This window comes from Harpegnathos saltator, unplaced genomic scaffold (genome assembly GCF_003227715.2).
Source record: "Harpegnathos saltator strain DR-91 unplaced genomic scaffold, Hsal_v8.6 scaffold38, whole genome shotgun sequence".
Lineage (NCBI taxonomy): Eukaryota > Metazoa > Arthropoda > Insecta > Hymenoptera > Formicidae > Harpegnathos > Harpegnathos saltator.
The window spans coordinates 1,184,481-1,199,969 of NW_020230183.1; the positions used below are offsets into that span (position 1 = coordinate 1,184,481).

Here is a 15,489-nt window from a genome sequence, read left to right on the forward strand (position 1 = left end):
TTCGATTGAACCGCGTCCCCCCGCCGGTCGCGCGTTCAGGATCGATATTTCTCTCACTCTGCTTGGTTACTATGGTGTATAAATAAAATACGGCAGGAGTCAACCCTGAAAATCCATTAACCTCGCGCGCGTCATGATTTCTCGCGACAATTAAACGACCGGGCAGTCGCTCGAGCGCAAGAGGCGGTTGTGATCCGCGCATTCCGCGGATAGCCGATCGAGTGAAGAACGAGAGGCTGAAGCCGCGGCGATCATGTCCTACGCCGAGCATGGACCGCGCATCTTTTTGGCGGGCAGGCCGGACAACGATGCGCATTCGATTTACGGCGATTACGTCGCGCCGCAGAAACGATCGGAGGGTCGCTTGAAGATGTACGAATCATGCAGGGATATTCGAGCTTGGAGCCCGAACGTGCTGGAGAACACGCGTTATTTTCGCGAGCTCAGCGAGCACGCCACTACTATCGTGGTTGGTACACATCCTCGCCACGTTGATCTCTTGAGCCTTTCGAAATATATTTATTCATCTACTACTCGGTGCATTGTCGTCATTGCCATCAAGCCCGGTTTAGGATAGGTCGCAAAAACCCAGTTGCAAGTTGCGAAAAATGGCAACTACTGATTACAAAGTGCTATTTTCGGTTGTAAGAGACAGTTGCGATTGTCGCTTGACGTCGCCAAGAAGTTAAAAATTGGGCAACTCTTGCATTTTAGCAACCGCAACTGTCTTACCAGCGAAAATAACACTTTATAACTAAGTAGTTGCCATTCTTCGCAACTCGCAACTGGGTGTTTGCAATCTATTCTGGACCGAGCTCTGGTCAAATTAAAGGATTCATCCATTTTATTCGAGAGAGATAGAGCGTAAGTGAATTTCTCTGTGCTTCTTCGGATGACTTCGAGGAAAAAATAACAATTTCGCAAAATAGTAATCCTTACAAAGGAAAGGTCTAATTTCAGCTCGAAGGCTGAAATTTTCAGTCCTCCTTTCGTTAAGCCTCGGTAAACCCGCCGCCGTGTTATTAAGACGATTTTATTAAGAGGGAAAAAATATACGTGAATTTTCATTTTGTTCTTTAGAACAAAGAAAGACTTGGAAAGAAAAATAACAATTACGAAATGTCAATATAAACAGATGGAACCGTTTAAAGAGCTCGACTCGAACGTACTCGATGGTCAAGCAAAATTCCGCGAAATATTCTGAGCGATCGCGATAGAACGTTTTTCAACGACCGATCTTGGAATTTGGGGCATTATCGATCAGTCGGAAACGCAACCGCGAAGTTCAAACACACACACACACATGTGTACGAATGCTCTCTTTTGCATCGCACATTGTGTGTGTGCATGAATAACTAAATTATTCACGTTTATTTAACGGGCGAACGTTACGAATATAGTATACTACTAATTAAATTACTTCGCAGTTGTTTATCGAACGTAAATCGCGCTCACTATTTTACAAAGCACGCTCCGAACATCGCGCGGCGAGCAAGGGGGAGAAACGTGTTTCTCGGTCTCTCTTTTTGCAGCCGGGAAAAGTGGTGCCGTTCGACGTCGTGATGGAGAACATGATAGGGCTCACGGCTCAGGCTCAGAAGGAGCTTCGCGCCGCGCAGCGAGAGTTGCAAAAATACAAATCCCTGAAGCTCACTCCGGAGCAACGGCAGCACCTGAAGCGCTTTGTGAGCTTTTCCCAATAAATGATGCGACGGGCATTAAATATTTCAGCGGACCGTTAACGTAGTTCTCCGTACTGTTTGCGTTTGCAGGACAAGGCTAACGTCGAGCGAGACGCCGATCGGGCGGCGCTGGGCGAGCGGAAGGCGGAAGAAGCGAGCGTCAGACCTGCGATAAAACCTCTCCTCTCGCGAGAAACGTTATTGTTCCACCCGGGTAGACTCACCTGCTCGCGACACTCGCCCAATACGTATCTGTCCATGTACCTGTATCCCGACCAGCGATTCCGCTATGACAAAGAAATCTGCAGCTCGCTGCTGGCTGGTATGTACATCTCCAAGGAGAACCGCTTCACGAGTTCGTCGTCGACGGAGAACGAGACTTATCTGGTGTCGCGCGTCACCTCCTGCGATCTGCTTAATGAAGAGAAAGTTACGCGAGGTAACGGAAAGAAAAGAAAAAGAAAAATAACGAGGAGAGGTTTCACTCCCGCGCGTCGAGAATCGAGCTCGGCGTTTTTCTCACTGTGAAAGATTCACGACGAAGCGTCGGGAGGCCCGTCGTCTCGGCAGTGATGAATTTTGCAGAGTGTAGCAATCAGACGAGTATCTGTATCGAGTACGTCGACGCGTCCTCCCAAGCGGGCCAGACGATGCGCGAGGTGTGCGTGCAGACGGACGAGTGTAAGGACGCGAGGGACGTCGAGGATGACGGCAACGGAAGGATGCGGCGCGACGTCGACTCGTGCTCGAGCCAATACTACGGGAGCAGCGAGAGCGGCTCGGCGTCGGACTGCAGGTTCCAGCTGCAGGCCGCGGCTGACCTCGACGGAGATTCCTGCGAGGACAGTCACAAGCGAACCATCATCCAGAAGGACTCGGAGATCATCGTGCTGAAGAACGAGCTCGGTGTACGCCAAGCGACAGCGCGACATGCTCGGCTCGAATGGCCGCCGGCTTTAGCGCGACGAATTCCTCAGGGTGAACCGCGAGTAAACCGCCCTCACCGTTTCAGATGAAGGAGGACGAGCTGGAGGAGCTGCGGGAGCTGAACAGGCGCTTGGAGGAGAGGCACGAGAACGCGAAGATCTTGAGGCGCAATTTCAATGTAAATCGATCTCTTTACCTTCAACCGAGAACTCGCGCGATCATTTAGACTACTCCTCCTTTCGCAGATCCTGCAGAAGAAGCTACAGATAGTGAGCGAGAAACACATGAGCGAAGCGAATGAATTAAGCGCGAAAGTAATACTTTGTCTCTCTCTCTCTCTCTTTATCGCACAGGAAAGGATATATGTAAATCACGTTCCATTTCCCTCTTTCTTTCCTTTCTCAATTGGGACCTGCCATTCTCTCCTTAGCTCTCCGCCTCGGGGTGTCTGGTGGATCAGTTGAAAGCGGAGTTAGCTAGAAAGTGTCAAGTTTGTCACTCGCAGTCGCAAGAGATCCAGCAACTTCGGGAACAACTGAAAGACGCGGAATTACTTTCCATAGAGAACGAGTCTCTCGCGGTTGGTACATACAGAAACTTATTTTAACGCGCGCGTGTATACGGTATACGTGTATACGGTACATGTATACATCTCGCGAGAAGTAGAGCGCGCTTATTGAAGAAACCGATACGACGGATCAATCGAGCCGGTCTTGTCCGGCGGAGTCCTTACGATGAATTAACACGCGTCATAAATGCACTCGATTAGAGGAAGGTGGAGGAAATCGAGTGTCTGTCGAAGGAAGCGGAAAGCCGCGGCGTTGCTTTGGAGCAGGTGAGGAGCGTCTGGCGGCAGTTGGATCTTCTTCAGGAGCACTGTCGCGAGCAGAGCTGCACGCTAGCCGACCGAGAGGACGAGATACAGCAGCTGCTGATGTTGATAAAGCAAATGTCCGTCAGCTCCGACAGTCGCGAGGTGCGTTACTTAGCTCGCGCGCGTCGCGTTCATGTTTTATTCATTAATCGCCGCGGTTGGCTCGATGATAATGATAACGAGACGTAAATTTTCAAGGGGCTACCGCTGCGCGTTCTTTCTCGGTGCTTTATTTACGGGAGCGTAAATGATCGAGCGCGTTATGCTGGCTCGCGGCGCAGCGCCGATTATCGAAGCTGCGTCATCGTGAGGGAAATTTCAGATAGCGAAAATAGAGAAGGGAAAAGATACGCGATAAGACCATTTCTCAGTGACACCTGGGTTTCTTTCCTTTTTTGCAGACGCGACGCGAAATCAATGTTATCATTGCGCGACGTACGAAAATATCAGGTTATTGTAGAAATGATTAAATGAATTGCAATTGTGACGTGGCGCCGGAGGCGCGTAATAATGTTGAAAATAATGTTAAAACTCATGAGACCGAGCTCTTCGCGAAGAAGTTGCGACATGCATAAAAGTGCACGGTGATTGTTCACGGGCAGGTAGAGGTGAATGAGATGAATGATGCAATAGCCGACTTGAGAAATGAGATTCGGGCGAAAGACGACAAGATCTCGCAGTACAAAATGCAGCTGGACTGCATCGAACGGGAGGTCGGTAATTTGACTAGCATGCTGAAGAGTAACCTGAACGACTTGGACGAGTCTAAAGTGGCGTACGAGAGTATTTGCGAACGCATCAGGTGCGAGCACGACACTTGCTTGGACGTGCAGAGCGCGGTGGCCACCTTGGGAACGTTCATAGCCGCGTTGGAGGAGCACAGACGAGAACGACGGGATCGTCTGCAGGAGATAGATAGCTTAAAGGCTTTCATGGCGTGCTACAGTCGAGAAACCGTGAGCGAAATCGCGAACATGGATTTTTATACCGGACACGAATTGGTTCAGTCGCAAGCTATAGGTACGTTTCTAGTCAACTCCTTTATTCCTGATGAATGTATACTTCACGATGCTCGAGAGTACACCTTAGCTTTTAGTTTCTTAAAAAAATTTCTCAGAAACATACGTAATTTTTCAAGAAATGACTGGCCGATTGATGAAAGTTTGTTGTTCTACAGACAAAAGTATTAGTAGAGATTAGTTTTAATCGATGCGAAAACCCAACAATATAGATGTTGAATTTCTCTGGGATATATACGTGCCTATGTAAGAAGAAGTTAACGCGTCTTGAGAGAGATTTCCAAGACAGAGTTTGACGAGAACTTAAGATTCATTTATGTACGTGAGGGGTCGATAACGTTGCAGAAGACGTTTCCACGTGGAGCGATCGCTCGTCCAAGGAGCTGGTTCACGTGCAAGTCCAATCGGACGAGGTGGAGACCAGCACTACGTGTTCCGACTCATCGCGCTTGAATCAAGTGATCTCGAACGAGAGGATCGATCGCGTCCTCGTGACGCATTTCGAGCGACACATCAACAAGATGTCGGAGATCCTTCAAGGTACTACCGTGTAAGATACCACCGTGTCACGTAGCTCTCTCGACACGCGCGACACGCGCCGCTTGACGGTCGACGATGTTTTATTAAGGAGCCGAAGATCAACACGTGCAGATCGTCAGGGAGCACGCGAAGCAGCGGCAGGAGCTGCTGAAGAAGGACCACGAAATTACCGAGTTGAGGCAGAGGGTGGCGGAGCATACGTTACGCAGAGGCGAAGGCGACTGTATGATGCAAGAGCAATTTCGAAAGAGGTTGCTCGAGAAGGAGAGGGCCTTAGAGATGCTGATCGGCGAAAGAGATTCGGAGATCGCGCGGCTGCGGCAGTGCGTAGACGCGCTGGAGGAGCGAGTCTGCGCTTACCGCGAGGAGCGCGACACCTTGAAGAACGAGAACGCCGATCTTATTGACGCGAGAGGCGCGCTCGCCAGGGAGAACGAGGCGCGTCGCGAGGAACTGCGAGCACAGGGCGATCAGATGCGCGAGCTGACCCAGAAGATGGACCGCTTGAAACTGACTATCGAGGTCTTGCAGAAGGAAGCGAACGATATCGACGATCTCAAAAAGAAGTTGGTAGCTTTGTCACAGGAGAGGTCTAAGTTCTTCCTAGAATCCTGTTGATCTTGCGTTTCGTTGTTTATTTATTTATTACGAGAAGGACAGCGAAGGAAATGAAAGCGTGCAATGTTTCTTTCAGAATATAGCCATTGTGTAAAAATTTACCATCTTTTGAAAGGAACGTGCAGAGAAGGTAACGAGATTTGACCAGAAAGTTTGCCATGTGAATCTTTGGAAAAGAATTATAAAATTGCTATCTAAAATATGCACTGTGGAAATGCTCTAAGAGAGAAATCTTGCGATTCCTTTTCCGCTGTCTTTCTCGTACATTAACCTTCTAAGTCCGTGAGATGACTATAGTCGTCGCTACGCGTATACTCCTCAGAAAGCCGTGCGATGCTTTAAGGCATCGCGAAGTTATTCGCGAAGATTTTCATAAAGCAATATATACTTTTCTTTATCTTTTGATTCCAATATCTAAGTCTTTGTGTATAATTTGGTTTTGTACAGAGAATATGCTCGACTTGCTGGGAATTGGAGTTAAGGAAAAATTCGTCCGCAAAGGGTTAAACTCACGAACGTAACGCACTTTTGGCTAACTTGACTTTCAGGCCAGCTCGATCCGCCCAGTCAGAATCATAACGTTGACTCGACGTTGATTTGAAATGGTCGATGAAACGTTAATGCAACCCTCATCGACGTCGAATGAACGTCATGGTTCTGACTGGGCGCTCTTCCTTCTTGTCTGGACATCTCTTATCCCGAAGGACGTTTCTCTCTCGATCGGTGTTTCCTAAGTCGTCACTCGCAGATTGACGGACCTGCGGACGAGGAACGACGACCTCACGAACAAACTCATCCAGGCCAACGAGACGATCCGCGAACACGCCGATATCATCGCGGACCTGAAGAGCCGGGACGAGAAGAACAGGCTGGCTTTGACGCGCGGGGATATGAAGTACGACGCGATGTTAACGCAAAAGCTCGACGACATTGCGAGGCTGCGGGACGAGAACCGGTCGTTGCGCGATCAGCTGAGCGAGGTTGAGATTAAGCTCACCCACAGCAACGACACGATCTTGCTGTTGAGGAACGAGAGCGACAGCGTGGCCGCGATAAGCGCTCTGCGGACGAGTCTGACGGGCTTGGACGAGGATAAGGAGAAGCTGCTGGCGCGAGTGGATAGTCTGAGAAGCGAAATCGCAAGCTGCGAGGACTCGACGGAACGCGTCGCGAGCGAGCTGCGCGAGTTATCGCGTCAGAACGAGACACTGAGGGCGGACCTGGAGACCGTGAGGAACACCAACGATCAATTGTTACGAGCGCGCGAGAACGACGCTGCGAAACGACCGTTGAAGGACGCCCTGTGCACGCTTCCCGGCAGAATTTACGAGAGAATCGCGCGTCTTCGAGAGGACGACGGCGAAGAGCGCGGTAACGGAGCCGCGCACGGCTCCGTGAAAGTTGCGTCAAGTCGTCGCGGCGACGAGGCCACTCTCGGCGCCGAAGATGACGGGAAAGAGCGATCGACGAAAGTGCGCGCCGATGAGGTACACGCGAACACGCTGGTTAGCCCAATTTTTCCTCCCTTTCTCCCTCTTTCACCCTCCCTCCCTCCCTCTCCCTCTCTCTCTTTCTCTCTCTCTCTCTCTCTCTCTCTCTCTCTCTCGCTCATCAACACGCGCCCGCATTCCGGACTAATGTTCGTAATTTTCTCGTCGGTCTTGTCAACAGCAGGATGAAGAATTTGACACGAACCAACGCACGCGTGATGAATTAGGTTCGGCCGCTCGTGAGGCGGCTGGTAATTCCGAGCGGGCCGCGCATAAGTTGCGACTCCTGGAAGCACAGCGCGAGGAGCGGGAAGTGAAAACGTTGATGAACGACGTGCAGCTGAGGGACCTGGAGATTAAGAATCTTCAGGAATGCGTGAGCTTCCTGCTGCGGGAAAAGAACGACCTGCAGAACGAAGTTAAGGTGCGCGCGAGAGAGAGAGAGAGAGAGAGAGAGAGAGAGAGAGAGAGAGAGAGAGAGAGAGAGAGAGAGAGAGAGAGAGAGCCGTGTGGCAGAGATGCGCGTTACATTTTCCTCACGTAGGCTATATAGCCCATATAAACCGTGTACCTTAATTTTGTGTATCTTACCCGACGCTGACAGCGTCAGGTAGAGGAGTATCAGAGCAAGTTGGCGTTATTGAAGAGAAAATACGACAGCAGCTTAAGCGCGTTTCGCAAGCGGCACAATGAGAACGTGGAGCGACTGCAGGCGCGGTTCGAAGACATTATGAAGATCGAGAGGAGCCCGTTCGACGCGGAGAGCTGGCTGCAGGTGCGCGGCAAAGAGAAAAGAAAGCGGTGGAGACAAATAACTTGTTTTTCTTTTTCTTTTTTTTTTTTGCGGCCGGTAGTTTGTCAGTAATCGTTCGTTCTAGTCGCTGAACTTGAAGGAGCTGGCGGAGCTGAATAATCGAATCGATATTCTGAGCTCGCGCGCGGCCGCGGCCGCGGCCGCGGCCGCGGCCGCCGAGGCGGATATTGCGCACGTCGTGGAGACGAGTCACCACGCTAGTCGCCGGAGCGGTAATCCCGCGGAGCGCAAACCCCACAACAAATTCACCCTGCGCAAGGAACGCGCGCGCCAGAACAGAACAATGTCTTTGAGCGGCGGCGCGACTAAGAGGGAATCCAGCGGCAAAATTTGCGACGCCGGGAGCAAGAGGAAGGCCGTCGTCGAGGAATTGTACTCGCGCGACTCCGCGTACAAACGGAAACACCGGTGCGAGATTTACGAGACTTTACTTCACGCGCAATTGTTTGTTAATATTTACGAGTACCTGCGAGCAAGCAGGTCGGCCTGTTCCTTTTCAAAGGACTAGTCCACGCTTTGGCGACTTGAAAAGGGACACATGTGCGGTTGAGACTTGCTGGCAGGGAAGAGGAAGAGAAAACTACCGCAAAGTAGTGGAGGGGAGCGCAGCGAGAACGAGTAGACTGTGTGATCGCGATATAGTTCTGGTCCTTTTAGCTGCGCCGGAACGTTCTTCCCATTTCCCTCCACTGCTCGCTTAGCAGACGCTTATTCCGCTTTGGAGAAAGAAAGTACAGCCTAATTTAGCTAGAAAGGAGACGCACCCGCCTGTGTGTGTCTGTGTGTGTGTATGTGTGTGACGGCACTCTAATCGCGCGCGTGTTTCTCGCGATGACTATTCAGACATCTCGACGAGGACGCGGAGAAGAAGCCACGGTCCGGCCACACGGAGCTGGCCGAATCCGGGACAGACCAAACCGTGAGTACACGGTCAATAATTAGCGAGCTTGCAGTCGCACCCGCATCATCGTATGAAGACACACAAGCGTACAATATGATGTACCTTTCAGCTCGACTGGCAGAGGGAGAAGTTCATCTACGGGTGCAGCGTACATCACAGATTGAGCAATGGCCGCTGATACGACCGCACGTGTACGACCGTCCGTGTGATTCGTAACGCAGAGTGATGTTAAACGTACGAAGGGAGGGGAGGCGCAAGATATTTCATCATTTTCACGAATTGCCTTATTACGTGATCGCGTAATCGCTCGCTCGCTCGCTCGCTAATGTAAGATCGGCGAGATGTATATTTCACGAGGGTCACCTCTCTCCGTCACGGGCAGAGAGAACGTGGCGGGTGAGAGTGAACTGATTAATTTTTACATACCCTTTTCTTCGAGCATATATATACGTGTGAAGGAACTTTTTGACCTTTTTACCTGTGTGCGTCCTGTTATTGTTTGTCTAACTGATGTTATACTCTCTTCGTAAAGAGAGCGTGTATTTAGAGTGGAGTTTGTAATAAACTTACATCACACGAAGCACGAAACGAGCTTCCCTCCCCACTCACGCGCGAATAACCCCCGAAAAATACGGACGAACGAACGAGCGAGCGGACGGACGAGCAAACGTCTCAACGAAGGGAGGAGCCTCGCTACCGGTGTGGCGCGTCCTTCGAGGATTCCGCGGATCCATCGAAATTCACCCTCGCCCGGGAGAGAACGTTTGCTTGCTCGAGCTTGCTGGAGCTTTGTGCTTTCGCCAACTGACACAGACAATGTGTTTTACGCACACTGCACGCGCGCTAGTAAATAGCTCACGATAATTGTAGTGCTCGCGCCGACGCCGACGCGAAACTCGCTTTTGATCAAGCTCCGGCAATGACTTGGCGTCGAGGAACAAGAAAGTGAAACTCCGGCAGTAGTAGCGGAAGACGGAAGAGCCGCTGGCGATTTGCAGAGCGGTAAATTGCATTTATCGCTCGTTTAAGGGGGTTAACGTTATTGCTGAAGGCATGAAACATCATGACGACGACAGCATTGTGTACGGCAGTGGTGATGATAAAGTCGACCATCAACAACCAGATGTGTTCTTGCCCACACAGATCTCACACGGCTGTGTGAGTCGCGCTATTCTCTCTCTCTCTCTCTCTCTCTCTCTCTCTCTCTCTCTCTCTCTCTCTCTCTCTCGGTCTGTATTACATATATATATAATTATATCGCTTTGCACGCACGATTATTTCTCTCTGTGTACTCGTCGTAAAGCGGGAGCCGGCGAAACGGGGGAACGTGAGAGAGATACGCGAGCTTGCGCACTCGCGGTGCCATCCAGCGCAGCCTCCAGGATCCTCAAAAAGGGGTGGCGGACGCGCGTGTCGCCGCATAGGCGGAGAGCAGGGTGAGCTTGTCGGTGGGTAGGTCGGTCGGTCGGTCGGTCGGTCGTTCGGTCGGTCGGTCGGTCGGTCGGTCGGTCGGTCGGTCGGTCGCCCTCGCGCGTCAGGCACGTCGCGACCCCCAACACAGCAGCATCGTCGCATCCGTCCCGACTATGAGAAGAGCGTCGGGTGCCGCCGCCGGCTGTCACCACCACCACGGGACGTCGTCTCCGTCGGCGTCGTCGTGGTCGTCGTCGCCGTCCTCGTCGCCGTCGCCGTCGCCGTCGCCGTCGCCGTCGTCCTCGTCGTCATCGTCGGCGTATTGTTCGTCCGTATCTTCAGCTCGGTCGTGCCGGAAATAAAAGCCGGCAGTTTTGCGGCAGCAAAAGCCGGGGTGATAAAAGCCGACACCTCCTGGAGGAAGCCGCGGGCGTTGCCTTCGTCATCCATCACGAGGACCCGTCACGAGAAGCACCGCGGGGATAAAAAAAGGAAAGAGAGAAGGGAACCGGCGAGCGAGTCAGGGACTTTCTCTCCGTCCGGCGGATCTCACGGCCGAAGGGGAAGATAATTCGGCGGAAGGAAGAAGGGAAAGAAGAAGAAGAAGAAGAAGAAGGTGGAGAAGAAGAAAGTCACCGAGATCTCGCCGGAAAGGCCAACAGAAAGTGGATGGGATAGCGGAGAAAGGGTATGCGGTCTTGAGAGCACGTAACAAACAGGTGGCGAGGCGGGATCCTCCGTCGAAGGCCTCGGTTCTGCCGAAAGAGAGGGCGGATATATCACGAGGGGTGTGAGAGAAAGAGAGAGAGAGAGAGAGAGAGAGAGACAGACAGACACACGCGCGCACACGAAAGTAACAGGTATTGTGACACAAAGATACGCTCCTTTCTGAATTTTATCGCGCTCACTCCCTCCGTCTCTCTTGCGCTTTTCTCTTTCTTCTACTTCTTCTTCTTCTTCTTCTTCTTCTTCTTCTTCTTTTTCTTGTTCTTCCTGCTCGTCGTTCGACGCCTTTATCATCCAAGAGGGAAACTTTAGAAGTTGTGGACTACGGAGGGAGAGAAAGTGATAACACGAAGAAAAGAACCCCCCCTTCCGCGTTTGACAAACTCACGCGTCCCGAGTGCCACTTTCGCGCTTTTCCCGCTCTCGTCGAGACTCCTTGCTCTTTCTCCCGCTCTCTTTTCAGCTGCTCTTCGGAAATTTTTGACTTTTCCGCCCGTCGCGTCTCGGGACAGGTCGACGATCCTCCCGCGGATTTATCGACGGGAGAAGCCGCGAAATGCCCGTTAACGTCGGGCAAAAGGGGGCTTAAATTATGCAGACGCACGAGTCGTTTTCTCTCCCTGCGCGGTATCTCTCTCTCTCGTGTTAGCTTCGAGACCTGACGGACGGAGAGAGGACGCGTTTTCCGCGTTTAATTTCGAGCGGACGCAATAACAACGGCTGCCGATAATTGAAACTGCCTACGGGGTGATAAATCGGCTAAACTGCGTAATTAATAATGAATTTGGAAAATATGCGGATATTTTTCAAGCAATACGTCTGGCGGGGAGATATATCGCTGCAAATTGTATCCGCATCGTTGGATATAACGGGAAACTTCTAAAGTATTCCGACACAGGCGGCTCTTTTTTTCTCCTTTCTCCTCTCTTTCGTTTTACACAGAAAGTTATTGTATCGCAAATATTTCCTCTTGTAAACGGATACTTTGAAACCCTTTCTATTTTAAACACTTTAACGACGTGAGAGCTACGATAAACTCGCAAAACATAAAACGTCAATTGATCTTGATCGTTTTGTCGAGCCATTGAACTATCGAACGCCGCAAATTCGTACTAAAAAAGATACGTAGGTATCACAGAACGACAATATCGTCGTTGCTACGCGTCCGAGTACGAGTTTACGATCCTTTTATTCATCTCAGCGTATTCGGCGCGTACAGACCGGATGAGATCGAGGACCGACGAGAGAAAACCGGAGAACAAGGACTTTCTTCGCGATTTGTGTGACGTGCGCAATGGGATCCGAAAAATCCGACATTATTCTCTCCGACATACCTCCGGCGTTCCTTCGTGTCGGATACGAGGACCTCGAGGATTAATACACGCGCGTACGCATGGCATGTCGAGGGTTGCGCTCGTCATCAGTTCGCGCTTCAAGATGGATAAATAAATAGATGAATAAACGCTGTTTGTATTGTCGCTCTAGGTTTAATCCTCTCAGAGCGCCGTGGCAAGAGCCAGACATTACAGATTACCGAATACAAAAATATTTCAGGCAGGGAGATCGATAAAGATAGAACGTGAGATTGATCGTAATTTCAAGGTGACTGCCAGAGCGGAGTCGCAGCCGAAGTTATTACTCGGCGGAATATCGATTTTCATCATAAACAGTTTAAGATCTTATTTCCGCGGATCTCGCGCGGTGCCATCGCTTCCATTTCCTGCGCTCGGCGGGCGCGCGTTCGCGAGTCACGGAATAAACGAATTCCCGCCGTTATAAAATACAGAGCGAAGCAATCGGTGGATCGCAAGCGGCATGAAACGGCCGTGGAACGCGAACGTGAAGGGCCGAATGGCCAAAGGCGGCGGCTGCGGCGGCGGCGGCGGCGGCGGCAGCGAATGTCGGGAATTCGAATTAACGCGAGCGTAACCAGAAAATCAACTTTGATTCCGCGCGCTGCGTTCGATCCAATTGCCGTGAAACGACGTTACCGCGCCGATGCGTTTAGCATATTTATGCCCATCGCCCGGAATACCGTGCCCGGGCTCAGGCCACGGTGTTGTCGACGGTTCACGTCGAATTGGCTCGGCGACGATATTTGTCCCGTCACGGGACTTCGAATGGTCTCGCTTCTGCTCGCGTGATTTATATTAATTGACGTTATCGTAGCGGCCCTTGTCGAGGCACTGTAATAACATTCTGCTGCGAGGACACAGCAGAAATCGGACATCAATATGCTTTAACGTCGATAAATATATTATCGCACGCTAATACTCCATTCGCTAAGCTCTATGCCCAATCCCCGCACTCGCTACCGTAAATGGAACGAGCGAAAGCGGAGGGAGAGGGCGGCGAGCAGCCGGCGGGGGGACGGTCGTAATTTGTCACGTCGCGAAATTAACAATTTTCGGGAGAGCCCCCGTACATACCCGTTGTTACGACGCACACCATGCCGTTTATTTACCATGCGAATGTAGATTCGCATCGCCGTTCTTCTGCGTTCGCGCGAGCGAGCGAGCGAGCGCTGTGTGCATATTTATCGAAGGGGTTTCTCGTTTGTAGATGCGACGGCACCTGCAGCGCATCCCGACCCGAATCATCCACCGGCGGATCTCCCCGGCCGAGAGCGAGACACATCAATCTCGCGACGCTTGACCGTCCGGGGCCGGGCGTTCTTTTCTATTACACCGTTAGAACCTAAACAAGGTAATCTGGACAATCAATCACCGCTGTGAACATCAGGACAAAGGGGGGGGGGAGACGCCCATTTGGTAACGACCTGTGATCATGCTCAGTCCCAAGATGCAAAGAACCGGTGAGACATGTGTGTGTGTGTGTGTGTGCATGTAGCCGTGTATGCATTTGTCGTTATCGTTATCGTTATCGTTATCATTCTTTGCAACAAATGATTACAACGCGCGATCTCGGCGAACGAAAGCTCGCGGAGATCGGAACGGAATCGCGGAAAATTTCACGGTGATCCTCTTATTCCAATTACGATTACACGCTGCGTTGTAATATGTATTTCGCCGAGCGTCGCGACAAAGGCCATAGTTACGCAGTCGCGCACACGTCACGCGTATTATTTTACACAAACGCATTAATGCATTTATAAATGTTACGCTCGCCGCGTAACGCGTGCGTCGCGCACGCGCGCGCTCGTTATTTTCGCGTATCCATTTCCCCCGGCACGGCGAGCGGCCGCTCGACAAACGCGCGAAATATTGCGGACGCAACGCAATTTGTATAAATATGCGCTTTTAAAAGTTTATCGAGCTCCTCCTGCGGTGGATATGAGCTTTAATCAACATCTAACTAATCACGCCGCGCTCCGACCGACGCGAACGAATGCGAAACGCAGTTAATTATCGCGAGCGCGTGTGCACTCGTACGTGTTATCGATACGCTACATGCAACATCGCCAGCCGCCACGCGATTTTCGATGTTGCTCTTATTTCGACGAACAATAGCGCGCTATCACGAATTCATATTAAAAGCGCACGTGGAGGAAGCACGATGTCCTCCTCCTCCTCCTCCTCGTCGTCGTCGTCGTCGTCGTCGTCGTCGTCATCGACGACGACGATATTTATATTTATGCGGAAAAGTTTGTCTGCCCTCGTTAATGCACCGCGACCGCGCACGTTTTGCATGTACAAATCCATTGTCCGCGGGAGAATTTTCCGCGAAACGTCGGCACGAGATTTTTCATTCGAGCCGTCGCAGAAATACAAATAATCGCCCGCGCAACCCTCCGTGTTCCGCGGCGACGCGAGAATCGCGGAATCGGGCGCTGCCGATCTCCTCCGCCCGATTGAGAAACCGGTCAACTGCGGCCATTCGTTTCCGGGCGAAGTCTTGAAATGAATGTCGCGCATTTTCGGAGCCGACAAGCTCGCGTTTGTTTTCGCGCATTCGCATCACGCCGTAGATTGGCCGCTGGCTCGTTCGATCGTTAATTCGCTCGATCGCGCGTTGGCGCGCGGACGTGCGCATCCGTGCGGAAGCCGCGGCTAAGCGCAATTGGCATTTACACGGAGATCGCGTCGTCGTCTGATCTGAGAACGGAATCTCGCTAATGTAGGCGTGGAGGAGCGCGAATGGCAATTGAACGAACGTTAGCTTCGGCGAATCAGACCGCGGTCGCTCGATCGCTCGTGATAGACCACGGCGCAATTTTTCTCGCGTGAGATTCATTTGTTTACGCCGGCGATTCGACCGCGGGTGGAGGAGGGGCGGGGGGGTGTGGGAGAGGAGATCGCGGCACGCGCTCGACCCCGAAATCTCATTAATTCTCTTCGGCTCTCGCCCTCGTTGCTGCTCGCTCAAACGGCACGACGTGCGCTTTTAATTACGTGGGAGACTCGTGTGTAATTTGCTCGACGTTGACTCTCGTCATACGTATGTACGTATACGTATGAACGAAGCGACGAACGAACGGACACGGACTTTGAACGTAAACGCCGCTTATCAGCGGCGGATTATTAA

At 51.5% G+C, this 15,489-nt stretch overlaps 2 protein-coding genes across 7 annotated transcripts in view; both read left to right on the forward strand.

The window, feature by feature from the left end:
• The first annotated feature begins 253 nt into the window (after positions 1 to 253).
• Positions 254 to 9,218, forward strand: LOC105190051 (myosin-14-like). The gene is made up of 17 exons (XM_025300674.1): positions 254 to 469; positions 1,533 to 1,685; positions 1,773 to 2,121; positions 2,268 to 2,590; positions 2,695 to 2,787; positions 2,855 to 2,923; positions 3,040 to 3,189; positions 3,379 to 3,585; positions 4,086 to 4,503; positions 4,848 to 5,042; positions 5,131 to 5,608; positions 6,409 to 7,132; positions 7,332 to 7,574; positions 7,755 to 7,925; positions 8,029 to 8,372; positions 8,808 to 8,883; positions 8,975 to 9,218. The coding sequence occupies exons 1-17, from the start codon at positions 254 to 256 to the stop codon at positions 9,041 to 9,043; spliced, it is 4,278 nt and encodes a 1,425-aa protein (XP_025156459.1). The 3' UTR covers positions 9,044 to 9,218.
• A 1,110-nt stretch (positions 9,219 to 10,328) lies between these two features.
• LOC105190039 (ras-specific guanine nucleotide-releasing factor 2) overlaps positions 10,329 to 15,489 on the forward strand; it is a 55,522-nt gene continuing 50,361 nt past the window's right edge. For 4 of the 6 annotated variants that reach the window (XM_025300708.1, XM_025300713.1, XM_025300711.1 and 1 more), the window contains exons 1-2: positions 10,330 to 11,138; positions 13,567 to 13,819. In XM_025300708.1, coding sequence (XP_025156493.1) covers positions 13,792 to 13,819 — 28 coding nt within the window. In that variant the 5' untranslated portion in view covers positions 10,330 to 11,138; positions 13,567 to 13,791. Of the gene's footprint in view, positions 11,139 to 13,566; positions 13,820 to 15,489 lie in introns of all 6 variants that reach the window. The other 2 variants (XM_025300714.1, XM_025300709.1) reach the window with 2 other exon arrangements.